Source organism: Phaseolus vulgaris, chromosome 5 (genome assembly GCF_000499845.2).
Source record: "Phaseolus vulgaris cultivar G19833 chromosome 5, P. vulgaris v2.0, whole genome shotgun sequence".
Classification (NCBI taxonomy): Eukaryota; Viridiplantae; Streptophyta; class Magnoliopsida; order Fabales; family Fabaceae; genus Phaseolus; species Phaseolus vulgaris.
Window position 1 is genome coordinate 35,136,516 of NC_023755.2, and position 26,498 is coordinate 35,163,013.

A 26,498-nucleotide genomic window follows, 5' to 3' on the forward strand; every position below is an offset into this window, starting at 1 on the left:
GCCACTTCGTACAATAGGCATAACCCGATTTTGGAGGACACTCCCCAAACATCTACGAGAGAAACACCTTTCTGATTGACACAAGGTGCATACTCTATAAATCCCTTTGAATGTAGATGAAGAAATACTCTTTTTTCTTACCTCGATTTTTTATCCCTAAGGTAGATTTTTTCTGATTAAGATTTTAATGAAGCTTATTCTTTTGAAATAAAAGTTCCTTTTTACACATAATTGTTTACAATGATACTTGTTGTAAGTTATTATTCGATTTCAAACGAACATCGGGAAACTTCATCAAACTTGAACCAAACGTCACAATTTGAGTTCAAACAAACATCGAGAAACTTTATCAAACTTGAACCAAATAATCAAGTCACAATCTGAGTTCAAACTAACATTGAGAAACTTTATCAAACTTAAATCAAACGGTCAAGGCACAATCAAAATTCAAATGAACATCGGAAAACTTTGTCAAACTTGAACCAAACGGTCAAGTCACAATCTCAATTCAAACGAACTTCAAGAAACTTTATCAAACTTAAACCAAATCATCAAGTAATATTGTATTATTGGAAATAATTAACAAACATTACTCGAAATCGAAATCAAGGGTTAACTTATGCTAAATCCAAATGGGTTCAAACTGAGCTCATTCATCCTTCAAATTGATTTACCTATAAATCTTCTCGGATTACGAATTGAAGGAGACTTATATACATACCCCCAATTACAACCAGATACATTTAGACCAATAACCACTCATTTAATATAATATTTAAGACACATAAATCATACTATAACTCGTTCTATATTATTTAAGAATCGAGATCAATGACACTTCAAATACATCTTTTACTCTTAATTCACCTAAACATCTCTTAAGAATAAAATCATGAGAGAGTTTTCAACTCCAAAATAAATAATCATTTAAATAAAGTGATTGAACACAACTAGTTTGAAGTTGAAACAGAATTATTTTATCTTTTATTTTTTTAGGAGAGGTTTTTTTTTTCAGTGATGGTAACATGTTTGAATTATTAATGATGAATACCGTGTTCAATTTGGGGCAAAAGTCATACTTGTTCCATTAAATAATTAATTTACAACATCAGATGAGAACGGAGGGCGAAATTATTTATACCTTTAATTTGGCTATGAAAATCTGGACTGAGTAAACATATATTATAAGTTCATTTGTCTAATAATATGATTAATTATCATTAATTGAAGTTAGAAGAAAGCACTTACTATGATTTGGTTATAAGGTTTGATTATTGTAAGTGTGTTCTTAACATTGGGGTTGAAAGCAGCAGAAGTTTGGTTGGTGTAATTGCGCGTGGGTACGTGGTAGGGACTAAGCACTTCCTTTTAATTTAATTTGAATCAATGCAAATTTCTGTCACTTGTTTCTGTCTCAGAGTCTGACGCCTTTAATTCAGTTAAGATTTTTATTTTTTTTTATCTTTGAAAAGTATGTAGTATTTTAGAATAAAGTCAAAATGAATTAATATATATTAATATAATGAAAATTTGAATGGAAAGTATGTATGTATATGTATGTATGCATGTATGATGATGAAGCGTGAGAAAAGAGAGTGACGCGTAAGGGAAAAGACTCGTCAAAGAGATTCGTTGGGAATGCCACGTGTCGGAAGAACAAAGAGTGGTGGACGAAGACCGAGCGAGCTATGGTAAGATTAGCTGACTGCGTGGTTGGTTGGTTGGTTTCTTCCAAAAAGTAAAACATAAAGGAATGGGTAAGCCCCTTTGCCTGCACCCACACACTCACTTCACACCGCACCACACCGCACCGTAGAAAACTTCTCTCTCCCTTTCACTCTTTCACTCTCGCTAGGGTTTTCTTCCAATCGCATCTCCAATCTCATCGCGCAATTCTCCATGGAGGTAACACCGTTTCGATTATTCCGCTCTCTGCTCTCAATTTTTCTCCTCTCTTTATTTTATTTTACTTTTCCCACGCCTTTTCCTTTTCCCTTTCGTTTAGGGAATCTATCTCTTCCCAGACTCTTGATTTGATCTGATTCCTTCTGAGTGTTTGTTTGATTTGTTTCGCTGTGTTCCGAATCTTGTAGCGTGGCGGCGTGTGTTGCTGATTCGATTGGAATTTTATTTCCACCGTTGTTGTTTGTTTGTGTCGATTTCAGTGGGTGGTTGTTTTGTAGGGTGCTGGGATGGAGGGGAATGATATCAATGATGACGGTAATAAGTCTGAGGCGCATTTGACTTCCGCCGCTGCTTTTGTTGAGGGTGGAATTCAGGATGCTTGTGATGATGCTTGTAGCATATGCCTCGAAGCCTTCTGTGACAGTGATCCTTCCACGGTATGGTGTTAGTTTAATTGTTGTGGTCGTGATTAGTGTTGTGTGTTTGTAAACCCTACTGATCGAGCTATTTGTGTACCCTTCTTGCAGGTTACCAGTTGCAAGCATGAGTTTCATCTTCAGTGCATTCTCGAATGGTATTGTTATTTGGTTTCGTTAATTAACTGTTTTTGAGTCAATCCTGGGGATTTTGTCATGGGGTTGGGCATTACTGTGGTGGTAATGATGGGTGTTTCACATATTATTATTATTATTATTTCTGTGTATCGCCACTGTCGTAGATGCTGCTATGTTTCTTGATCAGTGATGTGGGTTCCTAAAGTAAGGAATTTATATGGCTGTATTTTCTGCTGATGTACTTGAAAGAAGGGGCTCCTTAATAGAGTATTTGTGAATGCATTTTTTTTTGTGTGAAGAAAAACATGCTTTTAAAATAAGCTGTCTTTATCAGCTGGAAGAGAAAGTATCATGAATTTAACGTATAGGATTGAAGTTATTGTTATTTATCTGAAGTTTCAAGGACTATTCAGTTGTTAATCGTATATCGTTATTTATCTGAAGTTTCAAGGACTATTCAGTTGTTAATCGTATATCGTTCCCTTTTCCGTATAAACTTGCTCATATACTAGGTCAATTCATTGCTGTCCAAGTGAACTTTTTCCGGTGAACTGAGGAAATATTTTGGACGGCTTCCAGTCTGTGTTTGATGAGTTACTGTTGACTATTGATACCCTGATTTTTGAATTCTGTAGATATGGACATTTATAGCATTCTCCTGTTGTGGCTCACAAATATGTTATGCACCTATTTTCATATTTCTTCCTTGTCTTGTGGTTACTCTTTAATTAATGAACTTATCCTGGAGAAAAAGAAATGTTGGTATCAAGGGAAAAAAATTGGCTAATTTTGTGCCCGCAGCCACAATCAAATGTCCAAATCGCTTAACAATCTCTGTATTGAATTCTAACTCTAATCTTTTAGGTGTCAAAGAAGCTCCCAGTGCCCCATGTGTTGGCAACCTATCAGTCTCAAAGATCCAACAAGGTTTGTAGTTTTTGCAATGTTCTTTATTCTTGTTTATTTATTAAGCTGCTTCTGTCATTATTTGTTTTCTAGATTTACTTACTTGTTTCTTTGCTTTTGTATTTACAGCCAAGAATTACTTGAGGCAGTGGAAAGAGAGCGAAACTTTAGGATCAATCCACCTAGAAATGCCACAATATTTCATCATCCAACACTGGGGGATTTTGAGTTACAACATGTTTGTAGTCTACTTATGCTAGTTTGGAAGTCTACTTATGCTAGTTTGGAAGTCTACTTATGCTAGTTTGGAAGTCTTTTGAACTGTTATCATGCATTATGTGATTTTTGGTTATCATGCAGTTGCCAGTTGGAGCTAGTGATGCTGATCTTGAAGAGCGTATAATCCAACACTTGGCTGCTGCAGCAGCAATGGGAAGAGCACGCCACATTGCTAGAAGGGAAGGTCAGAGAAACAGGTCATCAGCTCAAGGTCGCCCACACTTTTTAGTTTTTTCGACTCATCCTAATTCACCTCCCATGGCTCCTACTTCTTCCTCTCCATCTCAGAGGGGAGATGATGAACCAACTCCTACAATTGCTGTTTCCAATCTGTCTCCAACTCCTGCAACGGGAGACCAATCATCACAAGTGACTTTAGTTGCTCCTGTTCAAGCAGACCAGGTTTCTGCTCTTGGTACAGATCATCAGGGATCATCTTACAGCAATAGGTCATTTTCATTTTCGGTTTTGAATTTCTAGATTATTTTGAATTGTTTATAAATTCATACTCGCCTTGTATTCTACATTTAGAAGTTCTCAACTGTTATGTCTGAAAATTCATACAGGAGATCTCCTAATCAGTCATCTCCAAGTAGTCAAGACAGAGCAGGGCCATCAGAATTCCAGTCATTTTCAGAGTCTCTGAAATCGAAACTGAATGCTGTGTCAACAAGGTTGTGGACTATTGTATGTTGCATGTGGGTGTGCTAAAGTACAATGCTTTCCAATTGTAATTTCTATTTTTTCTCGTTTTTCAGATACAAGGAGTCAATTTCCAAGAGTACAAAAGGGTGGAAGGAGAGATGGTTTTCTCGTAACAATGCTATGTCTGATATTGGATCTGATGTTAGGCGAGAAGTTAATGCAGGGATTGCAACTGTGTCGCGCATGATGGAACGTCTGGAGACCAGAGACAGTATTAGAAGCAATAGTAATTCAGCTCCAAGTAATTTAGAGGATGGTTCAGTTCAAGCACCTAATGATCAACCTTTAGCTGGCACTGAAGGGGGCAGTCTTTTGGGAGACAATAACACAAAAGCTTCTTGTGCTGCAGGTTCTAGTTCGAATTAAGCATATAGAAAGAATGGCAAGAACTTTGAGATTTGTTTTCTCTAAAAGGTAACATTTTAATTATTCTAAAATTTGTTATTTAATGTCAAGTAGTGAAGATACATGTGTAGTGAAGATACTACATGTTCTGATCGAACATTATCAGAACTATTTTTTTAGTAATGTAATTACAGTTCCACACATTCTTCAAAGATTTTACTTGTATTTTCTTGTTGGCCTTCTCTATTTTTAATCATCGTCTGCATTCTTTCCTATACAAAAATGTGTTGTCTTTAACCTCATGAGATTTTGCTCTTGAATAAAATACCCACTTATTAAGCTTTCAGAAGGAAGCTAGATATGAATTCTTTATGTTTAATGACGCATGACAGATATTTTGTTAATCCATTTTTGTGGAATTAAATTCCTCTCTCACTCGTTAGTCCTAATTATACAGTAACATTGTTGCATGCGCTGGTTGTTAAGATAGTCGTGCTGATGGATGTTTCTATGAATATCAGGTAGAAATAGGATTTGCCCATTGGGGATGTGAAATTCCATGGATGTGATGCATTGCCCATTGGCTGGCGCAGGCCAGGCAAGTGATAATCCATTGGCATGCAGAAGAAGACCTACAATTGTGATATTGGAAATAAAGAACTTGAAAAGGCTGCAGTGGTCTCTTTTGTTTGAAACTTAGGAACCTATATATGATTGTATATTCACATTGTAAACTTATTTATAGATATTTCTCAGATAATCTTTGCATAAAGTTCTGTGTCTTCTACTTCTAGAGATAGATGTCTCGATCCCAAACTTAACTATAATTGGGTGCATTAAGTCATTCTCTGAAATTTCTGTTTGATTGTGAAACACGATCAGTAGAGTACACTTTACACCATTGTTGTCAAAATTGCTATCATTCAAGTAGGATAGCCGAGTTAATGAAAACAAATCTTAGAAGGGGTGTTTCTTCCTGCACATAAAATTCTTGGAAGGTGTTCCAGAATTTTACGAAGTGCTCAATGTTAAATTGTCATAGGCTTAAATTGTTAGGCTGCAATCTTTCTTTGTTTGGTCGGTTTTTTGAGAACCGTGTTGCAAAAACCCACAAATTCTCATCCAAATATCTACCATCTTTTCATTCACATTCGCTAATACAAATTCTCAAAGCCACTGTTTTGAAGTTCTGTTTTGTTCTTCTGCTTTTTGCCTTTCACTACCCCCTTGTGTTTTGGAAGTTCTTTTATGGTTATTTTATAATGTTTAACTACTGATACCTGTATAAATTTTATATTGGTAATTAATCAGAAATAAATATGTTTATGTCTTTTAAAAATTTTATTGCTTAAAGTAAAAATAAGAAAGAAACAGGAAATCATAAATTGAAACTAGTTTATATATAAATTAAAAAAATTAGAAAGTTTTTACAATGTAGTTAATTTTAATTTATCAAAAATATATTTTATTTAAAAAAAATTAAAATAGACCCTAAATAAACAAATTTATATTATAATTTATAAGAAAATATTGAACGCACACGTAGTGCACAGACTATTTTCTTTTACATCTTATTAGTATTTGTAGGAGTTGTAATATATTGATAAGTACATGATAAGTACGCATTATTTTGGCCCCCATTCATTTAAGGTATGTCTTTACAATTTTAATTAATTTTCAATGATGAAAAATGTCCTTTTATTGCTTCATCCAATTGTGTCCCAGACTCGTACTCTTTTCTATATCCAATTTATATTTATGAGTTGTATTGTCTGCAACGGAAGCAACACGTGCATCTAGTTTTACCTCATGTTTTGTTTACTCTTTTAATCAAATATAGGATTTGCATAAGATAAAGGGAGGAGATTACTTTGGAAGAAAAATTGGTAGAAAGAAAAGAAGGAAAAGGGAATGAAAATAGAAGTTATTTGTATGAAGAAAAAAAAAAGGTCTGTAACTAATTTTATTGTATAATAAAATAAATTTAGCTGTATATTAAAATATTTATAAAATTTAATTTTAAATAATTTAATATAAAAAATAAAGTTTTGAAAAAATATATTAAAGTTAAAATAATTTTACAATAAAAATTATTATAATTTTTAATATATAAAAAAGTTATATTTAAAATAATAATATACTAAAAAATTATTTTACTTTATATTAAAATTTTAGATAATTTATTTGTTTATTATTTTAATATTCATTTTAATTATTTATTTATAAAATATAAACTTTCATTGCATTTCCTTACAATTTTACATAAATTTTTTGTTGTTTTATTCTTGATTTTTGTATTTTTTTTTCACTACATATATACCTTTCTGTCTTTTGAAATAAACAAGGAATAAAAATGAAAAATATAGATATAATAACAACAAAACATAAGAATACGAATTTATGCACGAATTAAAATTTAGAATTTAAAAACTTATCTGAGAAAGTTTTTAACTTGTAAAAAAGTTTATTTTACTTTTTTTTCTCACTTGTAAAAAGGGAAGTGATACTTTTACCTCAGTAAAAAAACCACTTAATATATTAATATTTTTTAATTTAAAGTACAAATATATATCATTATATTACTTAAAAAATAGGTTGATAAGTGTATGTATTTTATTTTGGATAGTTTCAAAGTTTCATCTTTGTTTTAGAAATATTGTCAAATTGACTATTCCACAAAATTAAGGGAAGTAAAAAAGAAAAAGATATTTAGTTTTTTTTTTCTAATAGAACCCAAGGGTATTTGGGTTACAAGATCTATGTAGGATGTTGGGGTACCTGACGTTTGCTCTGGAAAACGCTAGGCAAACTCACTATTTTGGTTTCTTGAACTACTTAGATTTGTTTCACGTTTCACGTAGTTCACAACATGTATGAGTTAGATATGGAGTAGGTTAGTCCGCTTTTCTGCATAATAATAAAAAACCTTGTTTTTTTTTATATCTCATCAATTTTAAAAATCGAATTCGAAAAGTTAAAATAGTTGTTATGAAAAAAATTATTCTAGATTTTTTTTTTCTTATGAATTTTTATGTTATGTAAATTAAATTTTGAAATTGATGAAGTGTGAAAAGAAATTTGATAAGGTGTAAGAAGAAATACCTTAATAAAAAATACAAAATTGTCTCTTCCAGCTTTTGGTTATTATCAGTGTTATATCTCCAATCACCATGTGCTCTCTACCTACCCCAAAAACTTTCTCAATTCATAATGTGGTAGAAATATTGGGAGAATGTAAAATCATTGAAAAAAATTATTAATATGAAAATAAATTAAAGAAGATAAAAGTGATCCTCACAAATTGAATATTGTCACGTCAATACTAACACAATGGAGTTTGCAAAGAAGATCACAAGTGATTTATATATATATATATATATATATAATAAATATATTAATATTTTTATCTTTTATAAAATTTTATTTTATACGTATATTGTCCTCTATATAAGATAAACCAATAAAATCAACTTGAAGGATGCAACGTAATCAATATAGTCATCCTGATATTTGGACTAATGCATTCGTCCTATTCTCTCTTTCCTTCCTCTTCTTCTTTTTCTTATTGTATAAATAATATAAATATTAATAGACTGAAATTTAGAAGATAAGTGACCCAAGTTTTAAAACTTGTTAGAGGTTATAAAACATTTAGTGACTATTGGTAGTTGGTAAGTCTTTAGAACTTATATTATATTATAGTCTCTTCACAATTTATAATTTAGGTCTGAGTAACATTAGTATTTCTGTTGGCCACCATACTAACTGTACTACCGGATTGTCGAGAAGATCGACATAACCAACATGGATAGAAGAATTCGTTGAAGTCCTTTGGGTCTATAAGTGCACCTTGCACTCAGCTACAGGAGAAACTCCCTATAACCTCACCTACGACACAAATTCCATGTTACCAGTAGAAGTCGGAGAGTCGACAATCTGATGAGAGCTTGACAACCTCAAACTGAACGATGAATGCCTGAAAACCGAGTTGGATTTACTTCAGTTGTTGCGCAACAAGGAAAACATATGAGAAGAAGCTTGCAAGCAAAGGGCGTCCAGGAGGTATAACTCAAAGACCAAACCACAAGCATTCCAAGAAGGTGACCTCATATGGAGAATGAAAGGAGAAGATTGCAAGATTTCAGAAGAAGGTAAGTTCAGTGTGAATTGGGAAGGACCATTTAAAATTAAGGAAAGTCTCCACAATGGAGCCAATTGCTTGTAGTAGTTGGATGGACGAGAAGTGCCTAAGACTTGGAATGCAAGCCACTTGAAAATGTATATTGGATGATATGTATTGCAAGTGTATTCTTTCCTACTGTCGGTTTTTTTCCTGAAAAAGGGTTTTGGTTGAAGTAGGTTTTAATGAGGTATCACATGAATGAAAAAAAACTTGTTGGCTATATAGTTGAATTGTCATCAACAACAATGTTAAAGGAACCTCTCGTCCAAGGAAGAATTTACATGAGTGAATCCCAGCCGAGAGCACGTTAAAAAAACCTCTCGGGCAAGGAAGAATTCACATAAGTGAATTTCTGCCGAGAGCGCGTTAAAGAAACCTCTCGTCCAAGGAAGAATTCACATAAGTGAATCCCTGCCAAGAGCGCGTTAAAGAAACCTCTCGGCCAAGGAATAATTCACATAAGTGAATCATTGCCGAGAACACGTTAAAGAAACCTTTCGACCAAGGAATAATTCACATAAGTGAATCCCGACTGAGAGTGCGTTAAAGAAAACCTCTCGGCCAAGGAAGAATTCACATAAGTAAATCCCTACTGAGAGTGCGTTAAAGAAACCTCTTGGCCAAGCAAGAATTCACCCAAGTGAATCTTTGTCGAAAGCGCGTTAAAGAAACCTCTCGGCTAAGGTAGAATTCACTTAAGTGAATCCCTGTCGAGAGCACATTAAAGAAACCTCTCGGTTAAGATATAATTCACTTAAGCGAAATCGTGCCGAGAGCTCGTTAAAGAAAACCTCTTGATTAAGGTAGAATTCACTTAAATGAAATCCTGCCAAGAAAGCGTAAAAGAAGCTTCTCAACCAAGAAAAATTCACATGGTCAAGAGCCGAATAAACGAAAAAAACGAAAAGCAAGAAAAGTAAGAAAGAAACAGTTCCACGAAAAGTTAAGTTAAATTCATTAAAAGGCTGACAGGCCGTCAATTTACACAAAATGGGGCACACGTTAACGAGAGACTAAATACGTGTGCCTAGTCAAAAACAAAGAACGAAAAACCTAAGAGTCTATATTTATCCTCTCGGCATCGGGAGTCCCTAGCGGAGCTGACACGACATCTCAGCCACTCGAAATCTGATCAATTGGCACAAGTTGGCCTTGGTAGAAGTCCTTGTCGACATCAAAATTTCCCTCATCCAAGGGAATATTGTAGAAAAAGGTCGCTTGCTAAAGAGCCTTTTGGAAGTCGAGTTCGTGTTGGTCTAGAACGTTGTTTTCAACAACATCCAAGTCCTTCAACAACTTTTCTACCTTTTCCTCGGATCAGTAGTTCGAGAGGGTCATATCCGAAAGGCTCTCCTTAAGCCCTCAGATCTCCTTGTCCGCCTTTGCAGCTAACTCTTTTCTCGCCCTCTCGGCATTGGCATGTAAGTTCTTCCAATTATTCATCTCGGCCTCAAGGTTTTGGTTCTTAGCCAAGAGATCATTGTTTCCATCCAAGGTCAATTGGAGGTTGGCAACCGGCTCCTCCAACAGAGAATGCAGACTATCCAACTCGGTCGCGTTCTTATCTCTCTTCATCAAGTCAGAGGCCATGCGTTTGCCGAGAATAAGGGTACGCGAGCACAACTCCACAATGGCATCATGAACTTGAGAGGGACGAGTTGACAAGTAGGCGTCCTGCTCGTAAGGATTGAGGGTAATTGTCACCCTCTCGGTAACTCGATCGCGCTCCCCGTGGCGCCAAGAAGAATGACCATGATCCTTCCCATGTTCTTCCTTTTTCTTTTTTGGATTGACAGGAGGACGGGTGTTATCCGGTGCTAACACCACAGTTATGGAAATGGTCGTTTCTGCGACAGGTGTGGAGAATCCAACACCTATCTCGGCCCGCTCGGTCCTTTAAGCTTACCTCTTTAAGCGAAGCTCTCGGAAATAATCCTTATTTCCACCTGCCGGTGTCATTCTTGCCATTATACTTGCACATGACAAAAAGATTAAGTCAACGTCAGAATAAAGATATGCTAAGATGAGTAAAATAACATATCGTCACCATCAACAATTTTATCAGGGGACAAGTAGGCACGAACGAGAGGTCGGGTTGGGATGTTGCAGGGAAGTTGGTCCAAATTTGACAACACTTCTAAGTCGTCATCGGTCATCAGGGACCTCGGCCACAAATGGAAACATGTCAGATCCTTTGTCCAATAAAAAGGAAATATGGGAGTCTCACCATCAAAGAAAAATTGTCGGCATTCCTCCTCAATCACGACTTTGAAGAAACTTCCCTTGAAGTTCTTATAAGATATGGTAAAAGGAGCAAGGATGCTATTTTTCGACTGACCGACTAAGGATACCCAACTTATTCAGTCTCCCAGCCTCGTACCTAAAAAATGCAAAAAAGACCTAGGGGTTCCCTTAAGATTTAGCATCTCACAGAGCAATCGAAAGCCTGGAGCGCAGCCCAGCTATTCAGATGCAGCTGAGTAGAAACGACATTGAAGATGCGCAACACTTCCATGGTGAACTCATCAAAAGGAAAGAGATAATGAATGTCCGAGCTCAAACAAGAATAAAAATAGAAAAATCTTTGGGCTCTCTCCCCCTACCCAGACAAACAATTTCGTACTCTCTACACCTACATAACGCTAATGAAACATTCAACACACCCTCCAAAATGATATCCACACTCTCGATAAAGGCTTGGAGCATGAATACTTTTGTATACTTAGAAAAAACCTCTCGAACCTTATTATCCACCCACACGTAGTAGGCCTCTCGGGTTTCCTCCCCCTCATAGGCACTCAGATTAGAAGAAGACGATATTGCAGGCTTTAAGTTATCCCCACTAATAGGACCGACAATCAGAGAAGAATTCTCAGAGCTCTCGTTATCACTAGACCTAACATCTACATACATTGCCTTCCCCTACTCGAACCCCCAGAAGACGAAAATAAAGTGGTGACAGAAAGGGAAGACATGGTTATCTCAAAACACTCTTTAAGGCATACACAAATTATGGGGAAATATTCACTTGGCTCTCGGATACTCAGAGAAAATTCACGGTTCACGGGTGAAGAATGGAACCCACTGCCACCCCTATTTATAGGTGGAGGAGAAGGTGAATACGATCTGTCACACTTGATCGACATTGTTGGATCAATACAACATCAACGATTCATATCAACGTTCTGACACCATGTCACATCCACTCACCTCGAATGCACCAATGAACTCCCCTACTTGACTTCAAGGATACATGAGAAAATCACGTGGCGTCAAGTCACATGGAAGTGCCAACCACACAAGGTAGCGACTACCCGTCTTATCGGCGACATAAGACCCTACGTATAGTTCCTATACAAGGGCCTAGGGGGCATATGACCTAGGATGAATATTGATAAGTGTCTAATTTCAGTAATATTTCATATTAAAATATAGGCACTTATGAGGATTTATTGTTAATTTACATATACAATAATCCCTAATTTATGAATTTATACCTTCTTACATTTTTTATGATCTTTATTTAAATAAGAGTATTTTATTCCCAAATTTGGTGTTAATTGCAGATTTCTAAGGAAGATTGGAGATTTGGATTAAAGATGAAAGATTTGAGCTAAAAAGATAAAGATAGAAGGTCCCAGAATGGAAAAAGATGCAAAGAAAGATTGGGCCTTTTTTATGTTTTATCATTTAGCCCATTAGCTCGACACAATAAACAACCTAAACCTAGAAAACTAGGATAAATAGAGGGCTAGAGGCTCAACCTTAGTGTGCCAGATTGAGAGAAAAACACCATAGAGTGAATTGTAACCCAATTAGGAGAAGGGAAGGTGATAGAAGTATGCGTGGCTAATTCTACCCTTTGGGATTAGGAGTAATCTGCTCAAACTCTTATGTATTGAGGTGATATTTTATATATTAATATTCAGTTCTTGATTGATTATTGATATTGTTGTTTTACTTTTAATTTTCCGTGACAAATTGAGAATCTTAAATCTGACCGGGAGGTATTTTTAGGGTTCAGACCTAAACAACAATACTTAACATATTTGAGTGCTAGGAATAGACTTGAAATGTTAATTGCTATTAAACGTCTGAGCTTCGTTCTAAGTTGTTCTTATAATTATGCGAGGGATCGATAGTTAGGGAACATTCTTAAGGATTTTATATGCGAGGAATCGATATAAATGATTTTTATACAGGCATCAATTTCAATTAAAGAACTTAATATTGACATGTTAATCAAAATACATGAGAGTGAAAGATATGAAACCTAATCCCTATTTTTCCAATTGAAACAATTAAGTCTTTGTCTGTTTTCTTATTGATCATTGCCAACACAACCACTTTCAATACACTTTTAATTGTTTTGTTCTATATTTAGCGATTATTATTCCTTGTGGGATCGATATCCGTCCTTAGGGACAATTATTACTTCTGAAAAACGCGGTGCACTTGCCGTAAAAAGTCATCAAATATCTAGGGTAAAGATAAGACAATTTTTCTTTTACAGACTCTACGTTAACACTCAAAACGCTCCACTCGAGCCTGGGAGGCAAATGTACTACCAGATTTCCGAGAAGACTGACATGATCGAATAGCCGAGAAGGTCGAATAACTCCCCTAATCCGAATGCAACCCATAAATCTACAATTAAATGTGATTAAGCCTACTTAATGGTAAACCATGATTAAGACATAATTGGGTATTCTTTTGGACCCACGTGTAAGACCACAATAATTGAGGCCCATACAAAAAGTATAAATATTAGAGGGGATCCAATACCAAAGGCAATTTTTCACTCTCAACTCACTTGCATATTGTACTTGGACTGACTTGATCGTCAGAGTGTCTTCGCATGTACCTCCCATTCGACTTGGAGAGGAACCAATTGGAGATCACCACACTTGAAGGTCAATAAGACTGAAAGATGAAAATAGAAAGAGTTATTCTGATAGGATCCCGACCTTATAAGAACAATAACCTTTTATCTTTTCCCAAATATCGAACTTTTCATGTAATTTCATAAATCTTAACTGAAAAAATTATAAGAAATAAATACAATTAATCATTTTCATAGAATTTATTATACGATGATATTCAATTAAACGATATTATAAAAAATTCTTTATATAACGATTGTTTTAGAGATTTTTCATGTTGAAGTGACTAAAGATAATGATGAATATTTTAACGTAATCTTAATTTGATATATCTATAATTTGTAACATGATCTTCATTTCTCTTTTGGACATAATTTAGAACATAGTGGCACCGACAGTTTCGGATAAAATGTGAGAATTGAGATAGTGTGTTGTAACTGTGGCTGATGCAAACCACACAACAAAAGATGGTATTTGATTTTTATAAAAGAGAAACCACCACTTTTTTTTATTTAGATTTATAAAAAAATTACTATGAATATGAGTTGATGTGGAGACAGAAGAGAGATGAAATATGTTGAAGAAATTTAGACATGGATAAAAGTGTGACATTAGTGGGAAAAATAAGCATATATGGGAATGATTAGGTAAGAGAAGGAAGTGGAAAACACTTTCATCTTCTTTAGCTTTTTCCTAAATATCAACACATACCAAAACTCAACAAGTACTTTTTTTTCTCCCTCGTATAATTTTCCAACAACACTGTTTAATGTCAATGTTCCAGCTGCCTAATGGACCCCACTCTTATGGTGTCCGATTTTTCCCTTTTCAACCAATATAGACTCGCCACGTGTCTACACGCTTCCCAATGCAACCGACACATTCACTTGCCGCCAACTTCCCAATTCCAATTTCACTCCCTTGGGATTAAAGAGCAAAGGAATCGTACAGTTGGTGCTCCCAGTGAAGTGGTGGTTGGGTTTCTCTCCACCGCAATCTGGCCATGGGTAGCGGCATCTACGGCGCTTCCGACCTCCGCATTTTGTGCACCGTCGTCTTAATGGTGTATGGTTTGCCTCAGGCATTAACGTTGCGAGAGTCTTCTCCGTCGTCACCGACGGCTCAGATTAATTCGAACTCAATCTTAGTTGCTCTTCTGGACTCGCAGTACACGGAACTGGCGGAGCTTGTGGAAAAAGCAATGCTGTTGGAGAAACTAGAAGAGACGGTGGCTACACACAACATAACAATTTTCGCTCCGACCAACCAAGCTTTGGACCGGAACCTCGACGCTGATTTCAAGCGCTTCCTTCTCCAACCCGCGAACCTTCACTCCCTCCAAACGCTTCTCCTCTCTCACATCATCCCCACGCAAATCGGATCCCAAACCCTAATCCGCCACGTCACCACTCTCTCCAACCACCAAATCCGTCTCTCCGCAAACCTCACCGCCGTCGACCAGGCCCGCGTTACACACCCGGATGTCCTCACCCGACCCGACGGCGTCATACACGCCATCGACCGCCTCCTCCTCCCTCGCTCCGTCGAGCACGACTTCAACCGCCGCCGCACCCTTCGCTCCATCTCCGCCGTCAAACCCGAGGGAGCCCCGGAGGTCGACCCGAGAACCCATCGTCTCAAAAAACCTCCTCCGCCTGCGAAGCCTGGCTCCTCTCCGGCTCTTTCGATATACGATGCCTTGTCTCCGGGACCATCCCTTGCTCCGGCGCCGGCGCCGGGGCCTGGTGGACCGCACCACCATTTCAATGGCGAGAAACAGGTGAAGGATTTCATCCACACACTTCTCCACTACGGTGGATACAACGAGATGGCAGACATTCTCGTGAATCTAACGTCGTTAGCCGTTGAAATGGGTCATTTAGTGTCTGAGGGTTACATTCTCACCGTTTTGGCTCCGAACGACGAAGCCGTGGCGAAGTTAACGACGGAACAGTTGAGTGAACCGGGTGCGCCGGAGCGGATAATGTACTATCACATAATACCGGAGTACCAGACGGAAGAGAGCATGTACAATGCGGTTCGAAGGTTCGGGAAGGTTCGTTACGATACTCTACGGTTGCCGCATAAGGTGGTTGCACAGGAGGCTGATGGGTCCGTTAAATTCGGGCGCGGGGACGGGTCGGCGTATTTGTTCGACCCGGACATATACACGGATGGTCGGATCTCGGTTCAGGGGATTGATGGGGTTTTGTTTCCGATTGATGAGGAGGAGGAGGCGGAGCGGGTTAAACCCGCTACCCGGTCGGGTCAACCCGCTGCAAAAGTTGTCATGCACAGGAGAGGTACGGTCTACTGTTGCCTTTGTTGCTTTTTCTTGTGCTTTTCTCCTTATTAGGAAAAAGGGTAGAGGTGATAGCGATGTCTTTGGCTGGCTGAATTTCATTATTTTTCCTTTTTCTTTTTAAAGGGTTTTCTTTTATTAAGTGCCTTGCTTTTGGTTAACTCTGTTTTTGATTGGCTCACGTCGTTGTTTTTGCTAGCTTTTGCTGTATAATTGAATTCGACAACCCTGTTGAAATTATGACTTGGGTTTAGTTTTGGCCTTGTGCGTTCTAGGTGGGGCTGGAAGAGTTGAAATGTGTTCAGTATGAGGTTGGTTTCTTTTGGGGTAGAAAACAAAATGAAGACATGTCTGTCTAGGATATTTTCAATTGGGCATTTGGTGTCGGGTTAGTGATTATATGTTTGGTTCCAGCCAATATGATTTAATTCACTTTATATGTCACTTAGAATCACGGTTTAATTCCAGCTAATATGCTTTTAGGTAACTGATTATTTGTTTGGTTCCATCTTCAAATTTTAACGCCTGCTCGAGTTAGTAGTATTCAGGAGGCTCAAAAGTTAACTGTGTTGTTAGAAGGCATGCAACAGTTTGAATGGCAACAGAGACATAATTTTGGATATAGAATTGATTTTAAGTTAAAGCAACTTTAAGGAACTTTGGTGTAACATAAAAATAACCGAGTTTTACTACTAATTTATTATTAGAATGAAAATATCCATAAATAAATCACATCCTATCAAAATCAATTATATTAAAAATCTATTTTGCACACACTCCCAAATTGTTTGATTCTTGTTAGACAAATGCAGGGATTGGGAATTGGAACTACTTCACGTTATGATGGGAGAACTGTATTATTTTCTAGTTGTTACATTTCATGCCATGCTAAACTTTTTTTACTTTTGCCGTTTGCTATATTGTATGTTTACATGTGTGAGGTGAAGTTTCCGAAAGGTGAAATGGAAATTCTTAAAAGAAATTAAGGTTTTTTTTTGTCTTGACTTTAAATAAGAAAAAGGGTTGAGAAACCCAGTGGCGGGGTTAGTGAATGTATTAGAGTTTTCTGAATTGCCTTTGATGTGACTTTTTGGAGTGGAGTAAAACGTAGCTGGTGCTGATGAAGGTGTAAAGGAAAATGTGGAATGTTGATAAAATTGGCTTGCGTAGCTTTGGCATCTTTCCAGTCAAATCAATGGCCATGTGCTGTGACCGTGTACATTTTCCTATCTTTCCTTTTAAGAAAAAAATGCTTGTGACTCTGAGCTCGACCTACATCCTTAATATATCAAAATGTAAATTCTGTTGTCAAATGATTCTTTTGTTTTTCTGGGGGTATGTTATTTATACATCTCTTTTCACATGCTAATCCGAATAAAGCAACTGTTTATTTAAGGTTTGGTTATTATTTTTGTCGGTCATACCTTGTAACTGATTTCGTGAAATGTCACTTGCAGGAAAATTACAGGAAACAGCATGCTGGATGCTCGGAGCCTTTGGACAACATTCTAGATTCACCACTTGCCAATGAAGAAGCCCACTTTTTTCTGGCTTTCCCGAATCCTGAAAAGAATTATGTGAGATTACAACTTATTATCTCACTAGATTAATTATCTTTTCAATAGGACCCCATTTGTTGGAATGGTGATAGCATATATAATTGGACAAACTATTTGTTTCTCTTTATTATTTCCCTAATCACAATTGTGCTGACATTTTAGTTTTCTTTCTGCATATGTCTATTTACACACTGCTTGCACATGCTTTGATGCAGATCCAGTGGAAATCTCTTCAATGTAAAAAGTCAAAAAGGAAGGCCATGTTTTGCTTGAATGGGATGTTGCCAGCTGCTTTGGGTGTGATTTTCCCACATTTTTGTTTTGCTCTTTTTTGTTCACTATTTTCTTTTGTGCATTTGGGTCCTAGACGTCTTCATACCATATAGTGCATATATGTACTTAGATGCAGCTACTTCAATTTCATAGTTGGTTTGTTGTGTTGCTTGGATGACAAAGTTTTGTGTAACTAATTAGGGAATCCCTGTTAGACATGTGCCCTTTCAATAAGTAATTCCACGGAAGAAATGGAAATACAACAATAAAATGATTCTTTCTTTACTGTAATATGACATTCCTTGCCTGGCAACTGATATTTTTCTGTTCTCACTTTCTTCCTTTTCTATCTGTGTGGGAGACCACGATATATCTCTGCACATTCTTAATCAATATGGGAGTTATATCCTCGTGCTAAATAACAGCTAACCAAAAGACTAAAAGTGATTCGTCCAAGTCTTAAAAGGGATTCAAAACTCTTTATTTGCTCCCAGAAAAGCTGAACAAACAGCTCAACCGCTACTATTTTTATAAATATACTTCTATGAGATTGTAATATAATAAAGGAAAAAGTTGGAAATGAAAAAATGTGATTTCTTAAACAGAATTCTCGGTAAACTGTGATTCGCCCTGAGTGACTTCTGTTGAAAGAATGCAATGTTTTTTTATCATGTCAAGTTATGAACTGCCATAAAAGGCATAAGAGCACTTCCCATCTAAAGTTTATAGTATTTATATATTAATATATGCAGAAGTTTACCTTCCGGGCTATACTTGGTAACTACCCCATGGAACCTTCCTCCAATTTGAAACATGTATGGAATCCTTATTGGTGTAGGTAGCTTGAGTATAAGTTTTCTTATTGGAACAGTTTTCTTTTACACAACCTTTTTTTTATCTACATATACATTCACTTCACAATGCTTTCCATAATAAAATATTTAATAATAATAATAAATAAAATAAAATATTATAATAAAATAATAATTCATGAAGCTAAGAAAAATGAGAGTCTCAAGTTATGATTACTCATTCTTATTTTTGGGTAGAGGGCACTCCTTCTACAATAGCCACCCAAAAGTCACCATTTCCATAAGGCTAATTCTCCCAGCAGATCATTTATTACCCATCATTTATTTTTAAACCCAAAATTGTCCTTGTTATCTTTTCTAGATTTTCACATTCAGAATAATTTTTTTTCTCTTGATTTTAGCATATGAAATACAAGACACATCTTAGTTCTGAATTTGTATATCCAAAACTGTCTTACTTGTATTGCATATATAAATATTTGAAAAAATAAGAATAAAATAGACATTTTTTGTACAAAAAGAATTAGCCTTTTCGTAAGGTCTCACATTGGCCCAAAAATAGGGCAGCTTCTTTTACCCACTACTTACCTAACCAATACAATAAAAGGTAGGCTGATTCTCCTGCGCCCAACTCATTTTAACTGGCACCCAATCACATATAAGAAAAAGACAAAATTACCCTTAATGAATTTCAGAATACTTGAAGTGTGATATGCACTTCTTCTTCCTTTGTGCGTGAAGCAGCTCCCGCAGCCACTGTGAGCCACCTCCTTCTCCATTCGTTTGAAGCCACCTTGAGCCACCTTCTTCTCCATTTGTTTGCAACCACCGTGACCTTCATTATCGCAGGCAGCCGCGACGGAGAGCTTTTGAAGTCGGAGAAGGAACCATCATCGAAGGAACCATCAAGGTACGACATGCCTACCGGATATTTTTATCCGTAATTCGCTATTGCGTTCTGCATAAATTTTTCCGTAATTCATTATTGCATTCTGGATATTTTTATCTGTAGGTGATTAGTGGCTTTCGGATATTTTTATTCGTAATGGAGTTTTGACTTGCGGATATTTTTATCCATAATACACTTTTGACTTGCGGATATTTTTATCTGTAATACATTTTATTCGTATTGGAAAATTTGACTTCTGGATATTAATATCCGTAGTGAAAAAAATAGACCTTCGGATTTTGATATCCGGGATCAGCTCGAACAAAAACTAGAAACGACAGAAAATTGATTACTTACCTCATTAACTTGGCAAACGAAGCTTACATTGAATGTCTGTGCACAACAATGAATGTAATCTCCTCTTTTGCAGCTCAAAGCAAAGCTTCACACAACAATGAACTTCCTCTATCTTACCATACAATATTTTTTAAAGTGAAGAAGACAAGGGCATGATGGAATTTTAAAAAATTTGTTGGGTGCCAGTCACAATTGATCGGGTGCAGAAAGCGATTGACTAAAAGTTAAAGCCAAGAAAGATATTGTCTGAAGAAGGGTGATATTTTCACATCTATAAAACCAAAGACATCCTTTTAACAATTTATAATATTAATATTTTAATAAGACTCTTTTTAACATTTTCCTTTTTTAAATAACATTAGCACGATCTTGGGGGAAGGATTTGCAGCAAAAGTAGAAAGATATCCTAGAGTTATATAATTTGGACAGTCAAATATTTAAATACTATTTATTTTTATTTAATAATTTTTTATATATTGATAATATGACATTATTTATATTTTTTTAACAGGATATTTACATCTTAAATGGATGACACTTAGGAGTTGGAGGAGAATATGAGAATTTTGAAGATCAATATCAACATAATGACAAAAGCAACCCAGAAACTAGAGAACAGAGTGTTTAACATCTCTAATCTAAAGATCTTTTTCAGGCATTCTTTTTTCATATATCAAAGACCTCAGTGACTGCATCATCTTGAGATGCACAGTTGGCTTAAATCCCATCAACCCAGGATGCCATGCCAACTGTTTAAGCGCAAAATCCAGATATTGTAGCCATTACTCAATTACAACTACTACATCTCAAGAACTCATTACTCAATCACAAATACTAAAACTGTTCTCTTATAAAAAGTGACGGAAAGAACTTGTGCCTGCTATGATCGGTTGGTCACTCTTCTTCCTTCCACAAAGATCAACAACTCCATTTCCTTCTAGTCAACTCTCGTTTTTTTAATTCAGTCAAACTCTCAATCGATAGGACACTTGCAAAAGGTGTTCTGACAATCGAGTAAGTGTTCAATATTTAGTGTTTGGTACAATTAATGCACGATAGTAACAAATATTCTTATCAAAACTTGTGATTATTTATATGATTATTATGGATCCATTATTAACCAGATCCGTAATGTTTTGAAGTGATACTAATGTTTTGAAGTTAGATTCAAATTAATCAAAGTGTTTCATATTTGAATTCTATAATTACAATAAAATCCAATATAAATCTTAACTTATTTTGAAAAGTATAATTTTATCTTGTTGTCAAATGAAATTTTAAGAAATGCATTGTATTAATAGGGGTGTAACTTATTTAAAGTCACTTATAGAGTCTATTAATTATTAATCATATTAGTCTTCTCTACTCGACTTTAGGTTTGATGGACTCTATATTGTTATCTCCTATTAAAAGGAAAAACAATTTATCTAAAGAGTTTGTTATTAACTAGAATCTTAACAAAAAAATAAAAGAATATCTTTTTGTGGTATTTGAAATCAGTTGAAGAAAAATTTAAAAATTAAACAATATTATTAATTAAGATTTAGAAGATAAGAGATAATATTATATATTTTTGTGGTACTTGAAATCATTTGAAAAGAATTTTAAGAGTTAAATAATATAAGTTGAATTAGAAGATAAGAGATAACACTATATCTCTTCGTGGTACTTACAATTGAGGAGAATGTTAAAGATTAAATGATATTACTTAAGATTTAGAAGATAATTGATAACTGATAAGGACTTCTAAATACATCCTAATGAACAAGAGGACACAACTTCTATGTTATGGTTACCTTGATGTCATTGACATCCATCATGGGACAAGGTAAAAATATTTCTGCCTCTACAAGATAGTACCGTCATGATTCGTATCCATTTGAGTCATGAATAACCAAATCTTCAATCAACAAAATCTAAAGAATCTCTTCCTTTACTTCTCCTTTAGCATTTTGATAGAAATTTCTTTTATCGAGACTTATGAATACATGAGTTATTATGAACAAGATGACTCAACTTGTATGTTTTAGTTTGAGATTATTTAAACTTTGAACTCAAATGTGTTTATTTTTCACTTTTTTTTTCTCCTTTTCTCAATTTGTGCATGTCATTATTTTTCACTATTTAAACTTTTTCTCTTTTGCGTTTTGAATGAGTTTAAGAATATAAATGTTGTTTTAAAGCTTTTTCTTCTTTCACCTCGTAATTTCTTCTTTTCATAATATTTGAAATTATACAATTTAAAATTATATTTCAGATATATTATAACAATACATGTGGATTATTTTTTCATAATGTGGGAGTGTGAGAAGTAAATACAGAGGTGGAGAAAGAAATAGCCTTCTAAATATGCTACAATGCTAATCATGGTATTTTTAACTAGTGTAGCACAAGCAAGCTAAAAACATGGCAATTGCTTTCTGCAACCAATGATTTAGAACCTACATCCAATGACTTTTTAAAATTTCAGAATTATCCTTCATTCTGATATTGAAAATCTAAAATTGAAAAATACATTTTAAAAGGGAAATCTGGAATAGATTTTTTGGGTGGAAAAGAAATTACAGAATAGAATTAAAAAACTAAAATCTCATTATGAAAAGTCAAATCCAAAATACAAATAATATATTCCAAAAAAAAAAGATTTTAGAAAACAAAATCCAGAAACATATTCCAAAAAAAAAAATTTTAAAAACAAAAATCCAGAAATATATTATGGAAAGACTATTTTGAAAAGTTGTTCCAGAAAGTCTAATCAATAAAGGTATTCTAAAAATCCAAATCTAGAACACATTTTGCTCTACATCCTTACTCTTATTTAAAAACTAAAGAATATATTTTGATCATTTCGCATCAGGTTTAAAATCATTTGGTGCAGGAAGCAATTGCAAAAAATCATTGAGAAACGAAATTGGGCTTAGCCCAACCCTAGGTACAATTCGTCATGCATCTTTCAACCAAAAACAGAAATCTCAAAAAAAAGTAAAGTCTCAGGTGAAGGTTTATTTCTATTTTTTATCAATATTTAATATAACATTAATCACCCCATGTGTATTAATTTAATGATAAGATAGTCTCGAATGAGCCAGATGAGCCAGTCTTCAGACTTGGCTAACGTTATGTGGAGTACAATTTGGATTTGGGTTGTGAGTGAAATCTGGAATCACAAAAATTTTATCGTTTTCAAAACGGGTGTGACTAATGTGTCAGCAGTGTTTGCAATGATGCAAGTACAAAATCTCGTTTTTGCTTCGTTTCCTATTCTAATTGGTGTTTGGAACCTTTGGCGTGCATGATGGTTTTTTTTAAGTTTTTTAGGTTTTTAGTTTGGTTAATGCTTTTGTTAGTTAGGTTGACGATTCTAGTTAGAAGTTAGTTTTTGTGTAATTTTGTATAAAGATTGAACCACCCTAAAATAGTTCTTATTTATTTATTGTTTATTGCTGATAAAAAAAATCTCCAATAAATCTCCTAAATCTAGACTTAACCTCAGATGGCAAACCAACCAACCAGAAAGAAATTAAATATTTCTCTCATAGGTCACAAAATCTTAATGTGATTTCCACACTAAAATTGTTATATCGGTTTCTTCACATATAAATAGTACTGGTTTAGTCCATACAACTATTAATAATTCCATACATCTTAATTTGATATATAAATAACATATTTTTAATTTAGTCCATATTATTAATATAATCTCTTTTTACATGTAGGAAATATAGTTAAGACATATAAAAACTAAAATCAAGAATGTGTAGAAGAGTGCTTTATGTTAATTAATTACAACAAAAACTGACACAATCCCCCTTTTTACCCTCTGTCTCTTAATGATTAATATAGGGAAAAAAAACTAAATGAATAATGCTTACATTATGGAAAACTGATGTAATAAGTTTTAATGTATAAAATCTAAATTGAGGATTTGATTTTTTTTATCATAAAAGAAAGCATGAAATAATATAAGACATTTTAGGAATGTTTTACAATGAAACAAATTATTTATATACATAGTCCAATAAAATCAGAAATCATAGAAACATATATACATTTTTTTTATCAGCAAGAAATAATAAATAAATATGAATCATTTAAAGGGGTGACACAATCCTTATAAAAAAAATAAAAAAGAAAAATAAGATAGGGTCTCACTCCTAAAACCTATCACAAACTCCTAACAAAATCTACCAACAATTCTTTATCCCAAAAACAACAAAAAAAGTTTGTCCTTAGCAACATAGCATAACATCACATCAAACACCGAAATACACACAGACATAACCAGCTCACAAAACATTAACCTCAAAAAGTATATCAACTCTTTTTTAAAATTCCCTTTACAAAAAGCACAACACCTTAAAATACGCAAATACAACAATAACAACGTACATAACTTTTGCACAACACATTTACTCCTCTAAAGAATCTCTTTATTCTAATGTAAGAAGCAAATACTCTTATTACATAATCTTCTTACTCCAACTAAAGAGACAGACTGCTTACAACTAATCTGCAGAAACACATAACTTCTTCCTTCAAAGATTTAACAATACATATCAAGTAAAGGAAAACACGTAGACTTCTTACATCAAAATCTAGTCTATCACGAATCTCCTATATATTCAATACCTACTTTACAATTTGAAAGAAGTTGCAAGCACAACTCAAATAAAGAGAGCAATCCATAATGGCCACATTTATTCCCTTATGTGGGATAGTGTTACATAGAATGAGTTTGTACCCTAAGGCACCTCTGGTTGTTAAGTACACTCCAATCTAGATAAATGGCAAGTTCCCAAGTCCCCCCAAAGAAAGTTTATGGGAATCATTTGGTCTCTTGTGAAAGAAGTTTCTATTCTATCAAAGAAGTCACTTATTCTCTTGGCAAAATTAAAAAAAAAAAAAGTCATGTGGTAAGAAGGGATGACACAAAGGCAACAATTAATGAGGCTCATCCTTCCACTGCAAAAATATTCCCTCCATTCCTTTGAGTCTCTCTACTTTGTCCACAATACTCTCAAAATCCCTAAAGCATGTTTAGTCTCATATCACACACCCCAAGTGTTTCCCAATGCTTCCCCAATGATCAACACCAAGAATCTCACTTTGCCATTCCTTAACTCATGACATGGAACATTTTCTTTCCACCCAACTATACATTCCACACTTATCAATGTTCTCAAACCAAAAAATATCACCAAAACACTCTATAATTTGCAGTTTATAACATTAGGGTTAGCTATCAGCACTGTGTCGTCAGCATGAAGTATGAATGATAAATGAATACCTAATGCATTTTCTGTCTGGAATATTACATCCCACTAATTATCAGCATTGCCACAATTCCTAATGCATTGTTTGTTTAGTATACATTATTTCATATTTGTGGGGGATTGATTGGTGATGATTGTATGAATTTGATTAAGGTAATTTCTAATCCTTTGGAAAGAGAAAATGAAGTGTGAGATGAGGAAAAAGTATAAACTTATGGACATTGTTTTGTAAATTATTAATTTATTCTTATATGTATTGTTTAATTTTTTAAAATGATTCTGTTTATTTGAATTTTTTATAATTATTATTAGAAATTAATAAATAATATTTTGAAAATATTAATATTTTTGAGAAATAATTTATTTTCATTTAATCAACTAATTATTTAATCAAAAAAATTATATTTTAAAAATATATTTAAGGACAATTTTGATATTATACTTTAAAAAATAAGCCATCAACTTTCATTATTTCAGTCAAATAAATTATGAATAAATTTCTATTAAAATCTATTATTTCATTCAGCTTGTCTCCAAATTACTGCAAAATCAATCCTCAATCACATCGATCCCTCAACCAAAGAAATGATGACACAAAACACAAAATCTTCAAGACAAACACACCCTTAAAGATAAGGAAAATGTACTTAATTCATATAACTCAATGATTAAGACATAATTAAAGAGAGATTATCTACTCCTAAATATAAATCAAGGCTATTTATGAGTTTTCAATATAAAGACGTTATTTTGGATTAATGACTTGAACCTTTGATTATACATGGAGGTGTATCCAGTGATCTTAAGTTCTTAAATTAGGAAACATTGATATGTGACTAGGGACAAAGTTTTGTAAGTAGAGTGATACAAATGAGAAGTTGAAAGTTGAAATGATGAGTAACAGAATTAAGGAGAAGTGATTAAGAGATGGAGGAAAAAGAAATTTATGGTGAGAATTATTGTATTTATGGTGTAAAGTGAAGTAGGGAAAATGGATTTGAAAAGACACGAAGCGTGTTTTGAGGAAGGATGGCATAATGTATGGCATCTTTTTGACAAAATGATGTGGCTTCAGTTATTATTCTACCATTTTTTAAGGCTGTTTCTACATTTTTGTGGGCAACTATTTTCAGAAATTATACAAAAACACCTGTACTTTTCTGTCTTAGCCAAAACTTTCCTTCCATCTCTTTCGGATTTTACAACAGAACATAAATTATGTATTTTCTTTTACTTTTTTCTTTTCCCTTTATTTTCTGGTCTAATTTGCTTT

At 34.5% G+C, this 26,498-nt stretch overlaps 2 protein-coding genes across 3 annotated transcripts; both read left to right on the forward strand.

Annotated features, from left to right (window-relative positions):
• Window positions 1-1,662: 1,662 nt before the first annotated feature.
• On the forward strand, window positions 1,663-5,466 carry LOC137835574 (E3 ubiquitin-protein ligase RHF2A). Of its 2 annotated transcripts, none has more exons than XM_068644139.1 (9): window positions 1,663-1,905; window positions 2,184-2,342; window positions 2,433-2,479; window positions 3,324-3,386; window positions 3,495-3,603; window positions 3,726-4,093; window positions 4,211-4,318; window positions 4,403-4,763; window positions 5,216-5,466. In XM_068644139.1, the coding sequence occupies exons 1-8, from the start codon at window positions 1,900-1,902 to the stop codon at window positions 4,713-4,715; spliced, it is 1,173 nt and encodes a 390-aa protein (XP_068500240.1). In that variant the 5' UTR covers window positions 1,663-1,899; the 3' UTR covers window positions 4,716-4,763; window positions 5,216-5,466. The 2 variants fall into 2 exon arrangements, with proteins under 2 accessions (XP_068500240.1, XP_068500241.1); XM_068644140.1 differs by having other exon boundaries at window positions 1,766-1,905; window positions 2,166-2,342.
• An 8,893-nt stretch (window positions 5,467-14,359) lies between these two features.
• On the forward strand, window positions 14,360-18,185 carry LOC137835575 (fasciclin-like arabinogalactan protein 15). The gene is made up of 3 exons (XM_068644141.1): window positions 14,360-16,063; window positions 17,520-17,639; window positions 17,837-18,185. Exons 1-2 carry the CDS (start codon window positions 14,764-14,766, stop codon window positions 17,591-17,593), a joined length of 1,374 nt encoding a protein of 457 aa, XP_068500242.1. The 5' UTR covers window positions 14,360-14,763; the 3' UTR covers window positions 17,594-17,639; window positions 17,837-18,185.
• Window positions 18,186-26,498: the final 8,313 nt, after the last annotated feature.

Excerpts from the sequence above, each read along its gene's own strand:
- LOC137835575 (XM_068644141.1), top strand. The coding sequence starts at position 14,764 with ATGGGTAGCGGCATCTACGGCGCTTCCGACCTCCGCATTTTGTGCACC. Across the intron at positions 16,064-17,519 it reads AGTTGTCATGCACAGGAGAG|GAAAATTACAGGAAACAGCA; the intron begins GTACGGTCTACT and ends TGTCACTTGCAG.
- LOC137835574 (XM_068644139.1), top strand. Across the intron at positions 3,604-3,725 it reads GGGATTTTGAGTTACAACAT|TTGCCAGTTGGAGCTAGTGA; the intron begins GTTTGTAGTCTA and ends GTTATCATGCAG. Across the intron at positions 4,094-4,210 it reads GGATCATCTTACAGCAATAG|GAGATCTCCTAATCAGTCAT; the intron begins GTCATTTTCATT and ends AAATTCATACAG.